This window comes from Fukomys damarensis, unplaced genomic scaffold, assembly GCF_012274545.1.
Source record: "Fukomys damarensis isolate Sample0158 unplaced genomic scaffold, DMR_v1.0_HiC HiC_scaffold_15, whole genome shotgun sequence".
Classification (NCBI taxonomy): domain Eukaryota; kingdom Metazoa; phylum Chordata; class Mammalia; order Rodentia; family Bathyergidae; genus Fukomys; species Fukomys damarensis.
Window position 1 is genome coordinate 31,420,245 of NW_022900927.1, and position 13,562 is coordinate 31,433,806.

At 37.8% G+C, this 13,562-nt stretch overlaps 1 protein-coding gene across 8 annotated transcripts in view; it reads right to left on the reverse strand.

Moving 5' to 3' along the window:
• Grip1 (glutamate receptor interacting protein 1) overlaps nucleotides 1–13,562 on the reverse strand; it is a 390,535-nt gene that overhangs the window by 87,236 nt on the left and 289,737 nt on the right. For all 8 annotated transcript variants that reach the window (XM_033763767.1, XM_033763765.1, XM_033763766.1 and 5 more), the window contains exons 8-9: nucleotides 5,273–5,420; nucleotides 3,330–3,499 (exon numbers count right to left, since the gene is read on the reverse strand). In XM_033763767.1, the coding sequence (XP_033619658.1) occupies nucleotides 3,330–3,499; nucleotides 5,273–5,420 (318 nt within the window). The remainder of the gene's footprint in view (nucleotides 1–3,329; nucleotides 3,500–5,272; nucleotides 5,421–13,562) is intronic.

Here is a 13,562-nt window from a genome sequence, read left to right on the forward strand (position 1 = left end):
GAAAGAAAGAAAGAAAGAAAGAAAGAAAAGAAAAATTTCTTGAGCACTTATTGTATGCCTAGCACTGCACCTCCTATAAGCAGGTTAAGTGCCGGTGATGGCTTGACAGTGATAGTGACCTGAAATAGAACAGCAGAGAAAGAAATCAAACCAGAGAGAACAGTGGGATAGAAGGAAAGGCAATATGGTTTAGGGCTATAAACTTTTCCTTGACTTTGAACTATTATTAGAAACTAAATCTTCACACACATGAAATAATTAAGAGACAAAAATGATAAAAGATGATGCACAAAATTGCATGCCATGTTTAATGAATGCAAAAGGTCTTCAACAAATAATGTAGGACACAGAAAAGAGTTACTATCTCTTTGAATTTACCCTCCAAAATCTACTGTTTTACAGTGGTCTACTTGCTACACATATATTAGGCATCAGGAGTTTAATAATAAGATGGTATATTTTTCCATGCTCTTTCATTTTGTGAAGAAAATTCAGAGGCATTCTCTAATTGTGTAATAATGAGTCTACTTCCGCTGAGTCCTTACTACATTCCAGGCACAGTGCTAAGTGCTTTTTCATGGATTAGCTCAGATAATGCTCACAATATTCCTGTGAGGCAGCTCTTATTTTAATCTTCACTTTACAGATAAAGAATTTAAGATACAAGAAACTTGTGTGACTTGGTTAAGGTCTTGAGTGGAGATTAAAGCTCTGGATGTCTGTTCTAGAGTCCCTGCCCTCAGCCATCACGCTACAATGCCTCTTCCTATGGGTGTATTTAATTCCCTTCCCTGTTCTAGAGAAGTAAATAGAAAGTTTAAAACACAATGCTTCCCACATTGCTTGTTGGTAACATCATTACTACAGTCCTAAGAGGTGTGCAACATAGAAGATGCTGTCTTTTGATTGTATCCACCTGTTCTGCCAAGACAACCAAGAAAACCAGTGAAAGCAGCTTTCATGGCTTTCCCTGGAGCTCCCAGAGGGGAATATCCTCCCGGTACTGAATATATCAAACCTAGTGACTTTGGTCACATTATCTTTTGAAAGATGTTTCCCTCAATCACAATTATTTCTCTCTCTCTCTCTCTCTCTCTCTCGGTACCAGGAATAGAACTGAGGTCCTTGCAATAATTATATTCTGAACAATCCACAGTAGAAACAATTTTTAACCTCACTGAAAACTTTTATTTTCCTTTCTAACCCTTCCTTCTTTCCTTACTCATTTGGTGCTAAGAATAGAATCCAGGACCTTGTGTGTGCTAGGCAAGCGCTCTACCACTGAGCTACATTCACAGCCCTAAAAACTATTTTTACAGCTTGATGTTGTTTCCTACCATCAAAAGCAACCACTGATCGCATTCTGACATTACTCTGAAAACACTGTGAATGCTCTGCTGTCATCAAAATTTGAAAATGTTGTATCTCTATCCATCCTTAGGCTTGGAGAAACACTATTCAGGTATCAGAGATCTTGAAAAAGACAAGAAGAAATTTCTTGTGGAAAAAAAGTAAATTATGTAAAATTCCACTACAAAAATGGGTTTGAGAATTGCAAACACAACAATGTGTTTGTATTATTTTTCCTTCTTGAATATGACTTAATTATAATTAGGAGTTAGTATTTATTTCCTCTTACAATTACCAGTCTGATTTTAATGTAAAATGCAGGGGCTATCTCTGTAAACTCAAAGAAGATGACGAAAAATTTTTAGTAAAGTTTATGATGGAGTAAGAAGCTAGATAGAAGCTGATTTAAACTGTCAGCCTCCTACCTCCCAAATATTTTTAAAAAATCAGGTTTTATAGTGAAGAAAATGTGCTTTTCCATACATTATAATATTTAAATTCATTTTTAAACTATCTTGAAAAATAAATATTTAATATTTCAGGTTGGAAGCTATTTATGATAGATATACATGGCAAACAAAAGTTCAATAAATGAGGCTGCAAAAAGTCAGTAGCATTTTTAAAGGTTCTGTTACACATTTCCAATTCACTAATACAAGAATTTAGCAAGCAAAATACTATGCTGAAAGAGTATGCACAGAGTGTATTCTTATATCTTCTGTACTTCAAATCCAAAGGAGAGTTCAGATTAATTTAGAAGAAACTTAAAGCAGTTTTAGAAACTTCTCAGCCAGCGTGTAGGAAAGGCCTGTAGGGCCTGCTGGTGGGAACACTCATATTTCCACGAGCTGCACCTTCCCTGAGCTCCTTAGCATCGCTCTTCAAATGATGCTGATTTTCCTTTCCTAACCTGCCTATGCTGCATCGTTTCTCTATTCCAATGTGTGAAATTAAAATCCGATAAGGGTAACATTGTACTAGGGATTTTCATTAGCTCCAGGGCTAAGTTCCATTTAATTAAAAAGGTTACATCCAGCTGACTCATTCAGTATGAGAATTATCTGCCCCCTTTCATTTTTCTAACTGCGGAAGAGTTCAGTGCATTTTAGATGTGGGAAACACATAATAAAAATGATCTCCTCATAAGCACAATGTCAATACTAAAGGACACTATACTCTTTCTAAATATACAAAAATGCATTGTCTCTTTTTAGGCTACACATGCCAGTACTAGGGAGGTTTCCTCTATAGGGATAACTAAGGCAAGTATTTGTTTTAAGGAATGAGTAGACTTGGACTAAAAACCTCACTAGAGAGCCTGACTTCATTTTATTTGGGGCTTAAAGTCCCTTTTCTTATACCAGGCTTTGTTTAAACATGCCCAGGTGGATGGCATATAAACTCTCACCAGACATATCCCTGAACTTCACAGAAGTGAAAATGCAGCTTCCCTCAGGGACAGTTTTGTACTAAATAGATGGAGTAAAAATTTTTGATTATCTCCGGTGAACTGACTAAATGTAGAAAGTCAGCATTTCATACAACTAGGTCCTCATACTACATACTTGAAAAGTCTGTTTTGAATATCAACTTTGTTTTAAAAACTAAGCTTTACTACTTGCCTCAATTATCATTCACGAAGATTGGAAATTTAATATAAATATCAGGAAGGCAAATTACTTTTTTTTCTTGCCTCTCTTCCTTTGCACCGGACCCGCCCCCCCTTTTTTTTTTAAATATCGAAGAGTACTAGCCTACTCAAATAGCAGTTCTTTCTTCAATTCTGGGGTTTCCACCAAATTATGTGTGGCTTGGGAAAAAGGATTTGGATGATGAGGCAGAGTAAACAAAGATAACTTGTTGCTTTGAAAAGAAACGATAAAGGCAGAATTAAACTCAGTATGCCCCTGCTTTCCAACTCTGGATGCAGCAACAGCTGCAAGAGCAAGAGAAAGATTTATCCGGAGAGCTCCTCTCACCATGGTCAGGTCCCTTCAGGGCCAGGCGGGTCTGATGGTGGGGCAGAATCTCAAGCTTGACCTGGTCAGTCGTGTTTGCCAGGAACTGGGTTGCTTCTGCGAGTGTACAGTACTCCGTGCTGGTGCCGTCGATGGAGAGGATGTGATCCCCCACGTGCAGCGCACCACATCTACGGGAGAAAAGACACGGGGCAGTGAAGTGTCTTCCTCTCTGGAGCTTGACTTTCATGTCCTTCATAGAATTTCACAGTTTTCATTTACTTCAAAAAAATGAAAAAAAAAAGTAAAAGTTTCAATAGCATAGGAAACGCCATCTGTCACGTTTTAGGCACCTGGAGTGTGCATTGTAGTGTAAAATCTCATGGAGAATATAGAAAAATGCAAAGAAATGTTTTCTCTTGTCCTTTACCCTTTGGGAGTCATGGTGCTGAACAATGAAGAGAAGTGAGCAAGAGAAGAGTAAGAAAAGGCAATTTTCCCCCTTGATTTTTTTGTGTTTTTCCTCCTAGACTTTTCTATTAACATGAGTTGGCAAATATTCAGATTCTCAAGCCATGGTTCACAGAATTGGAATAGGGTCATTTTTATGTGTGAATAGCGCAAGCTGGGGAAATTCAGTTATTACTTCCTCAGAATACTCTCATATAAGCCCCCAGATCATGAGTATTTTATTTTTTGTGCATGATTTTGTTATTCTGGAGTTAAACAGTTATTAGTACAAAAGCTCTCAATGACAATTAAAATTATGCAGGAGTTGAGTGAGTAATCAAACCAGGCCTGCATGGTGAGTCAGGGGGAAAGCTGGGGGTGGGGCTAGCTGCTACATCTTGCTGAACTCAAGAGACTGGCTACTGGATGAGTTGAGAAAAGCAAACACAGCAGTCAGCATCCCGACGTACCAGTCAAGTGGACAGCTCCTTAAACTGGTTACCCCCTGCGGAATGGGAAAAAACAGAGGGAGAGAATTAAAGCATCCTGCACCATTGAGCTGGAGACACCCCTGGATCGATGGCTGCCACTGCTAAATGACTGCACAGAGGGCAGGACCACCGTGGAGCTGTAGACTGACCATGGCCGGGGCTGCTGCAGGTACTTGCACCACAGTCAGAGAATGTCCAGGTGGGGCGAGGGTTGGGGCAGAATGGTTGGGGCACTTCTGAAGATCTCCAGTGTGAATGCTCTACTCCTCAAGACAAAAGCATTTCGAGTTATCCTTTCCATCTAAAATATTATTCCACGGTGATTTACTTGGAGGTTTCAGCTGTGTGAATTGGGAGTTTTCTCACCAGGAGATGCGGAGTAATTATTAGGTGGGAAGACACTCTTTTTTTCCCTTTCCCTTTTACCTTGCAAGTCTAAAATATTAATTGGGAAAATAAATTTTATTTTTATTGTGACTCTGTAATGAATGATGTTTTAAGGGATCTTTGAAGGTTGTGAAACTATAGTATTAATGTACTATGAGAGTAGCAGGTCTGTCATTAAAGACTGCACTATTTAAAAAAGTGTTCTATTTATTTAAGAAAAAAAGGAATAAAATTTTATGGTAGCAGGACTTAATTGTTAACAATTCAGGAAACACTATGACTCCTCTGCATGGGACTTAATAAAGATCAGTTCAGCTATCCTATATCAAGAAGAGACAATTGTTCCAGGGCACAGTAAGAAAACTTGCTTAGTGTTTTTTTTCTCCTATTGCTAAAGGTCACACAAACATCATAAGGTAGCTTATAACATAGATAAATTTTTAAACCCTAATACATTAGCTTGTTTTCCCAACTTAAACTTATATAAAATGGCAAGAGAGCTATAGTTTCACTGTGTGTGTATAAATGTGTGAATGTATGCATCTATGTGTATGTATGTGTTACATATGTGAATACACATACAATTATTAAACACACCTGTAGGTTTGAAAAGGAGGCACTCTCTATGACACTCACCTGTCTGCAATACTTGCAGATTTGATTTTGTCTATGACAATGACCTGTTTGTTACAGCACATCGAGGTAGTTAGAGCAACCCCAAGGCTGGCACCAGGAGTTTTGGCAACTTCAACTAGCAGTGGCCCGGATGCTGTTGCCACAGTATCTGTCAAAGAACAAATTTCGGAAATAAAACAAAGTAAAATAAACAAACAGATAAAAGAAAAACAGAATGTTTAGTCTGATATCAGCCTGTTAATTTTATCCCTGAAACAGGCTTTCTTCCATGAATCATCTTCATAGCCAGTGGTACCTGAGGGTCCCTCTTAGGGCACCTGTTCCACCCAGCCTGCATCACAGTAATATGTGCACGTGTTAGTCACTTAAATTCAATTTTAAGCTTCATGCCAGTTGGGGTAATGTCTTATGTATCTTTATGCCCTCCACACTGCTACCATGTATGACACATACCAGGTCTCTCAATAAATGTTTAAAAATTAATCAACTCAATAAATATCTAGCACTAATTACAAATAAATAGATTGATTCCAGGGTTGATGAAGAAAGGATAGGCTGAAGGAGGAAGGAAAAGAAGGATGAACAGAAGAATGGACGGATGGTTAATGGATGGTGGATAGATGAACGATGTCTCTAATTTGTCAAATGGGAATGGATACACTAAGTGGAATTTGTAATCCCTTGGAACTTTCTCAATTCTCAATTTCATTTTGCATCACTTCCTGATCAGGAATGACTTTATATAGGCTTTAGTTTTGGCTTGGAACATTATGAATTCCTTCAACTCCTCCTACTGATAAGTATAGATACCAGTATAAGCAATAATTCCTCTGGAAGCTTCTCCAACCCATGATTTGGTAAGATGCCTTTCATATATGCTCCTAAAGCCTGTGTTAGTCCTTCTGTTGTAGCACACAGCTCACCATCTCACAATGGTCATTTTGGATTACATCTCTGTCTTTTTTTTCCATTAAGTTTATTGGTACATTTAAGGTAAACAGTCACTGGGATCTTATACCTTTACATGATGTATCTTGGTTCTTATTTTTTCCCCATTCCCCTGACCTCCCTTCACCCCCTTCACCCTTCCCTGTTTACAAAGACATTGCTTCACGTTTTTCTTTTTCACATATTTCTTTTCCCTTATTTCCTTTCCCTTACCCTTCTCACTTCCCATTCTCCTTTAGACCCCTTCTTCCTATTTCACATTATCAATTATACCATTTGAACCGTATTTACCCTTTTAGCTTTTCACACCAGAGAAACTATTAGGTATTTATTCAAGTGTGTCCTATTTATTTCACTTGACTATGGCCTCAATGTGCATCCATTTAGCTATAAATATCTCTAGTCTCTCATTCTTTATGGCTGAGCAGTACTCCATTTTATAGAGAAACCACATCTTTATCCAATCTCCAGCTGATGGGCAATTGTTCTGTTTCCAAATTTCAAACTGTACCACTTTAAACATGGGTGTGCATATCTTGCTGTGGTATGATTCTTGTAATTTTTTTTGGAAAGATACCCAGCAGAAGGATATATGGGTCAAATGGGACTTCCAATCCTACTTTTTTGATGTGTCTCCACCAACAGAGCTAATAGACAATCCACAATGTGGGAAACCATTTTTACCAGCTGTTCCTCAGACAAAGGACTATCTAGAATATATAAAGAACTAAAAAAAAAAAATCAGACACCCCCAAATACAAAGACCCTATACAAAAATGGGCATCTGAAATGAACAGACATTTCTCAGACTCAAGAAATCAACCAATAACAAATGTGGGCAGGGCTGTGGGGAGAAAGGAACCCTTTTTGGCTGTTTGTGGAAATGCAGACTGGTGCAACCACTGTGGAGATCAATATGGGGATACCTCTCTGTCTTTTGCCAGATTTTGAGTTTGTTTTGAAGGCAGAGACTATGTGTTGTCATTCACAGAAATCTCAGTGCCTGTCATAATGATTAGCACACGGGAGATAAATAATAGGTGTAGAATGAATGCAAGAACAAATGAGAAAGTTTTTGAGGTCATTTAAAGCTCAGAAGAAAAGGTTGTTATACAGAGAAGCGTCCTGGAAGCAGAGTTAAAACATTTGTGTTTAATTCTTATTTTCATAATGCTTAGGTTTTATGAGATCTTAGACAGTTACTGAAACATTCTAAGTTCAACTGCTTCCATATAAAATGGTATTTTCCACAATGTTTATTACAATCAATGCAATCTATACTTAAAGCATTTTGTGATGTATATAGAATATTATTGAGATATTATGGCCTCAGATATTTGAGCAATTCCATTTTTCAAGACTGCATATTGGACTATATTTTTCTGGTTTTCTGCTGTGCTGGTGTTTGATATTACATTTATCAATTTTGTTTTTCCACAAGTATATTTTCATCACCAAGGCAACATGGAGAGACAGTGAACTGGGAAATCTGTTTTTCTATGGCTGAGGTGAAGGTGGTTTATGAAGATGAATGTTCCATGTGAGAGGGCTCTCTTCAGTTTGAGATAAAAAAGGTATTCAATAAAGTGAATAAGATGAGAACATACATGCTAACCACATGCATATTTCAATACTATAGATCTTGTATGTGTTGTGTTTTCTGAACAGTTGATAATATTGAAATAACAGTCCTAAAGGGGTGAAGAGAATGTCAGGACCTGTATCATTTCCTATCAGTTCTAGGGCAGAGTCTCATACCAGCTGGGAGGAACCATCGCATAACATAGCATAACAAGTGGGACTTCTGGTTCTTAGGTGATACGGCTGTTTATCCCAGAGACTGTAGTTAACTCACTCACGAGCCTAACTCTTTGGTGGTGGTTACTCTCTGGTTTTGTTCACCCTGATGTATTAAGTGCCCTAGCATCCTGATAATCAGTCTAGGGCCACTGACAATACCTTGCTTTTGTCTCTCCTCCATTTCCTGCTTTGTTTCTGTCCAGTGGCTCACATGGTCAGGGTGCTGCCCAGGGTCCTCCTTACTCTCACCTCGGAGTCTATAGTGAGTGGCTCCTGTGCTATATGCAACAATGGTTTGCAATGAATCTGCCTTGATTGGGTCCCACAGTTAAGAATTTTGGTTAGTCCCCAAAGGCCTTGTTGTGCCCATCCCTCAATTTTGACAAACAGATGTCTGCTGCTGAGCCAGGCACACCCTGGATGCCTCTACTTTCCCCATGGTTGGCTGTCCTTCTCATCCTGAGCAAGTGCCTGGGCAGCCTCTACTGACCTCAGGACCTCTGACCTACCAGGAACTTTTATCACATTATGTTTCTGGAACTTTAAAATGACCAACATTTTATTTCTCATACCTCTTCCTATAGCCTTGTTGGATTTTAATAAGTTGGTGAGATAACAATCAGTTATGTTTTTCCTCATGGTTCTGTCCTGTCTAAAGATCAGTGTGTTTTGCATAGCAGATGAATGTAATAAAGTTTTCATGTTAATTATCACTAAATGACTTTATCTTTCTTCTATTCGACACTCAAGTGGAAAATTCCACATCATGAAACTTTGTTTTCATTCACAAAATTATTTTAAATATTGTATAAAATCACCTTCAACTATGTGTATAGGGTATATATGAAACATGAATAATCTTTCATGTCTATACTTGGGTTTCATGCACAAAATATATCATTATATACATGCAAATATTCTAAAATTTGAAAAAAATCCCAACTCTAAGACATCTTGGGTCACAAGTATTTTGAATAAGGAACACCAAGCCTTTATTATCAGTAAGTGTCAGAGTTTTTAAAGAGGTTATCAAGCTATTCTTTTTTCCTGACCTTTAGATGTGCCAAAGTACAGAAACTTATATTTTTGTATGATTCTCATGATCCAATTGCAGTGAGGAATTAATATTAAAGTTTTCTTTTCAAAAGATAAGAGCAAGGATATCAAGAAATTGAGGAAAAAGGTGCCAGATCTTTTGCCACCATTGCTTTAGAGGGGAGGGAGATTCCTCAGTCAATGGAAAATTGGAGTAGGAATCTCCCTTTCCGATTAAGGCATTAAAGGAACAATAAGTGCAGTACTTTTGTGTGGGAAAGAAAGTGTGCAATAAGTAAGTTCTCTTTAAAATGTAAACTAGAAAGCTTCAGAATTCCCGGACAAGTAAAATTTAATGTCATATTTAAGGGAAGAGACCATGTGGCTCAGGACCAGAGGCCTGGAAGGTGGTCCTTACTATGCCACCATCTTGCCATGTGACTCAACCCATTGTTTCAGATCTCATTTTCTTCATTTGTAAAATAAAGAGGTAACAGTAGATGCTCCCTGTCTCTGAGAAGCGATGAAATTATAGAGAAACAGTGATGCTAGACAAGAGATAGTTGTCCAGCTAGAGAAAAGGAAAGAAAGGTAATCAGTATTACAAATACACAATAGCTAGTTCTTCTAGCGAGAAACTCTGAAAGATATATCTCCTATGGGGGGTTTATACACAGGATGGTGTCAAATAATGCAATGGCTAATGCCCTCAACTTATGTTTATAATAGGATGTAGAGGGGTTCCCTGATAAGGTTGAAGCAACGAGTGAAAATCAATGATGGTGTCTCCAGAAGAGAACAAACTGGTGTGTTGGTTAACTTTATCCAAAGGCAGATGCTAGGGTAGATAAACTGGTTGTCTCATTGAGGTTTCTCATAGAAGCTGGATGTTAGACAGTTCAATAAGGTTGATGATGATATGCTGGCATTTCATGCAGGTGTTTAGGACCACACCTATATGCTTTGGACATCAGATGAGTCAGTGGCAGCATAAAGTCTGATCAGGAGGCTAGAGAAACGTAAATAGATTTTTATCCAGGTAAAAGGCCACCAGTTCACAGCTTGACAGAATTGGACTAAGACTGCAGGCTGAGTTGCCATTCACGCAAAAACATAAAATTTTAAAATATTTTAATGAATGCTAACTATTTACCAGGCATGCCAAAAGGTATTGGGGATTAAAAGATGGAAATTTAGTGTTTCTTGTAGTAACCCCTGGGAATCCCATGTCAAGAAGATGGGAGAGGGGTGAGAACTTTCTAGTCATTTTTCCCCTTTCAAATGCAGGATCCATACTGTTTGTCATAATGGTTGTCTCTCCTCTCATCCCACTCAGTAAAATTTCTAATACTGTATGGTCAAAGTGATTAAAATGCTGAGTTATCTACCAGGATATGAATTATGGGTTTCTAGGAAAATCACTTATACATGCCCAAAGTGTCAAAAGATCCACAGAAAGTTGGCTGATGCTTCCCATCCTTAGAAGCTATAGAAAAGCAACCATTATTACCAAATAATGATGGCAAATGTCCAGGGAATAGCAGTGACAGTAGAGCAAGATGAGCTGGCATGGTTGGGAAGAGTTTATTACATGAGACAGAATTTGAGCTGAATGTTTTTTCAGTTGATTTCATTTTAATTTGCCCTAGGAAAACAACAAAACTATTTTAGCAAGTACTGCTTTCTAGCATTACCCATGTGGCAGTCACTTTCTGCATCACAGAAGGGGATCTACAGAACGTTAACATTTAATTGATTATTAGCCTTTTCTGGCAATTTCTTTCCATAATAAATATTTCTCCACAACAACATAAAGAAGCACACACTACCTTATGGTGTACTAAGCCTGTTTCCCTAGCTGTTATCCAGTTGCATTCACAGAGGACTTCATGAAAAGTAGGACTGCAAAAGCCCTGGCCTTATTCCAAGATGTTTAACAAGATGCATGGGAAAAATAAAAATAAGCAGATGGGGCGGATGAATGGGCAACTCCTATTTAAGAGAGTGCAAGAGAAAAAATGGAGTGTGTCAAAATGAGGAAAACAGAAGGAAAATCGGGAAGAAATAATCAAGAGCCTATCTCTGGATAGATGATTAGTTTATTCTGCTGAAGTGAAGGATGAAAAATGTGGTTCATGGAGACATAAATTATTCATGGTTAAAGACATCTCAGTCATTAAGGTATTTACACCAAGAGTGAAACCCCTGCATGCTGTGTTGATTTATGAGCTACATAATTACGTGAGATACAGTGATGACTGTTTGCATGAGAAACGCTCTGGATCTTTTATTTTGTTAATCAGTTTTTCCGACTTCTGAGCCCTGCATTTCAATGAGTGTAACTCTTGATTAGAACCTCCTGGGAATGACAGCGAGACTACATGGTAAATCAGCTCTGCTTGCTGAACATTGTTTCAGAAAAAGTACTTTTGGGGGAACTTTTCAACTTACCCATTTATTAAAAAGTGGTACCTTGGTTCATGAACACTTTTGATTGAGAGCGATTTGGCTTGCAAACAGAAGTGTTCGGCAAAATCAAGTGCCATTTTTTCCAGAATTGTAGAACGAATTAAGTTCATGAACCTATATGTACCTCTGTATTTTAATTAATGATATTCACATAATGCTTCTAATAATTTCATTCCTTTTCAGATAAGCAAAAGTGCCAATAAATTTTGTAGTTTTTTAAAAAATTGTTTCGTTTGTTTGTTTTTGGTTGTTTTGAGATAGGGTCTTGTTATGTAGCCTAGGCTACCCTTGAACTCACTGTGTAGTCCAGGCTCGCTTAAAGTCATGGCAATCTTTCTGCCTCAGCCTTCCATGTTCTGGGATTACAGGCATGTGCCACAATGCCTGGCTATTATGTTTGCTTTTAAAAGATAACATTCATAAAATACTCAGATCAAAGATCAAAGTGTACTTCTATGCTTACCTGAGCTTCATCCTAAATCCTAACTTTTCTGGAGAGTTAAAAGAGATAACAGGAGTATTTACTGTATTGCAGGAAGAGTTCAAAGCATGTGGAACTCATAACACACCTGTACTTGATTGAGTTTGGATAAAGCATTGTTGCTGTTCTCACTCTTTACAGCAGGGATATCCTGGTAATTTTATTAGCTTTGGAATGACTGGAGTATAACAATGCACAGAGAATGCATAAACTGTAAGTTGCAGCTTGATAAATTTTCATACACTGAACACATTTGTGTAATCACACCCAGACCTAGTAACAGAACATTATCAGAATCAAAGAATCCTCACCTATATACTCTTTTAAATCACTGCCCATCCCATCCTGGCTTTTAAGAGTACGTCAACTTTGCTTATTCTTTAACATATACTCAGTTTGGCTTTTTTTGCTTAAAGATGCATATTGTTGTGGTAGTTTTCTATCATTTATTCTCATTACTGTAGATTCTTTTAAAGGTGAATATACCATAATTTATCCATTTAAATTTATTTAGTTTTTTTTTTGTTTATGACTATTACAAATAATGCTGCTATGAACACTTTGGTATGTCTTTTGTGGACATAGGTATGTATTTCTGTGGAAGCCAGAAGCAGGAGTATAAATTTTGGGCTATAGGGTATGCATGTGCCTGGCTTCTATAGAACCTATCAAAGAATTTTCCAAAAGAGTTGTACGCATTTGTCTTCCCACCAGCAGGGAGTGAAGACTTGTAGCTGGTCCAGTATTTGTCACATCTTGCTGTCATCAATCTTTTCTACCTACACATTTCAGTGGCGTGTGTAGTGGTATTATCATGTGGTTTCAATATGCAGTTCCCTGATAACTAAGATAATTGAGCAATTTTTCATAAATTTATGGGCTATTTGAAAATTGTCTTTTGCAGGTTGTTTGTTGAAATGCTTCCCCCAATTTTCTCTGGCAATTTAAATTCTCTTGCAATTTAAGAATTAAAAAAAACTAGCCGGGTGTGGTGGCGCATGCCTGTAAGCCCAGCACTCAGGAGGCTGAGGAAGGAGGATCACTGTGAGTTAGAGACCAGCCTGGGCTGCATAGTGAGGTCCAGGTAAGTTTCAGCTACATAGTGAGATCTTGTCTCACAGAAACAAAAACAAAAACAAAAACAAGATTAAAAAAAAAACTATATTATACGAATGATCAGTGACTATATAGTTTGCAAACATTTTCCCCATGTATAGCTTACCCCTATGGATCTTTACCAGTGTCTTTTTGATGAAGAATCTATTTTCTCGTTCTTTATGGCTGAGTAATATTCCATTTTATAGAAAAACCACAACTTCTTTATCCAGTTTCCAACAGAGGGGCAAATAGGCTGTTTCCAAGATTTAGCTACTACAAACTGTGCTGCTATAAACATGGGTGCACATACTTCTCTGTGATATGATTCTTTTAGTTCTCTTGGAAAGATACCCAGCAGAGGGATGGCTGGGTCAAATGGAACCTCCAGTCCAAGCTCTTTGAGGTATCTCCATATTGATTTCCATAGTGGTTGCACTAGTCTGCACTCCCACCAACAAT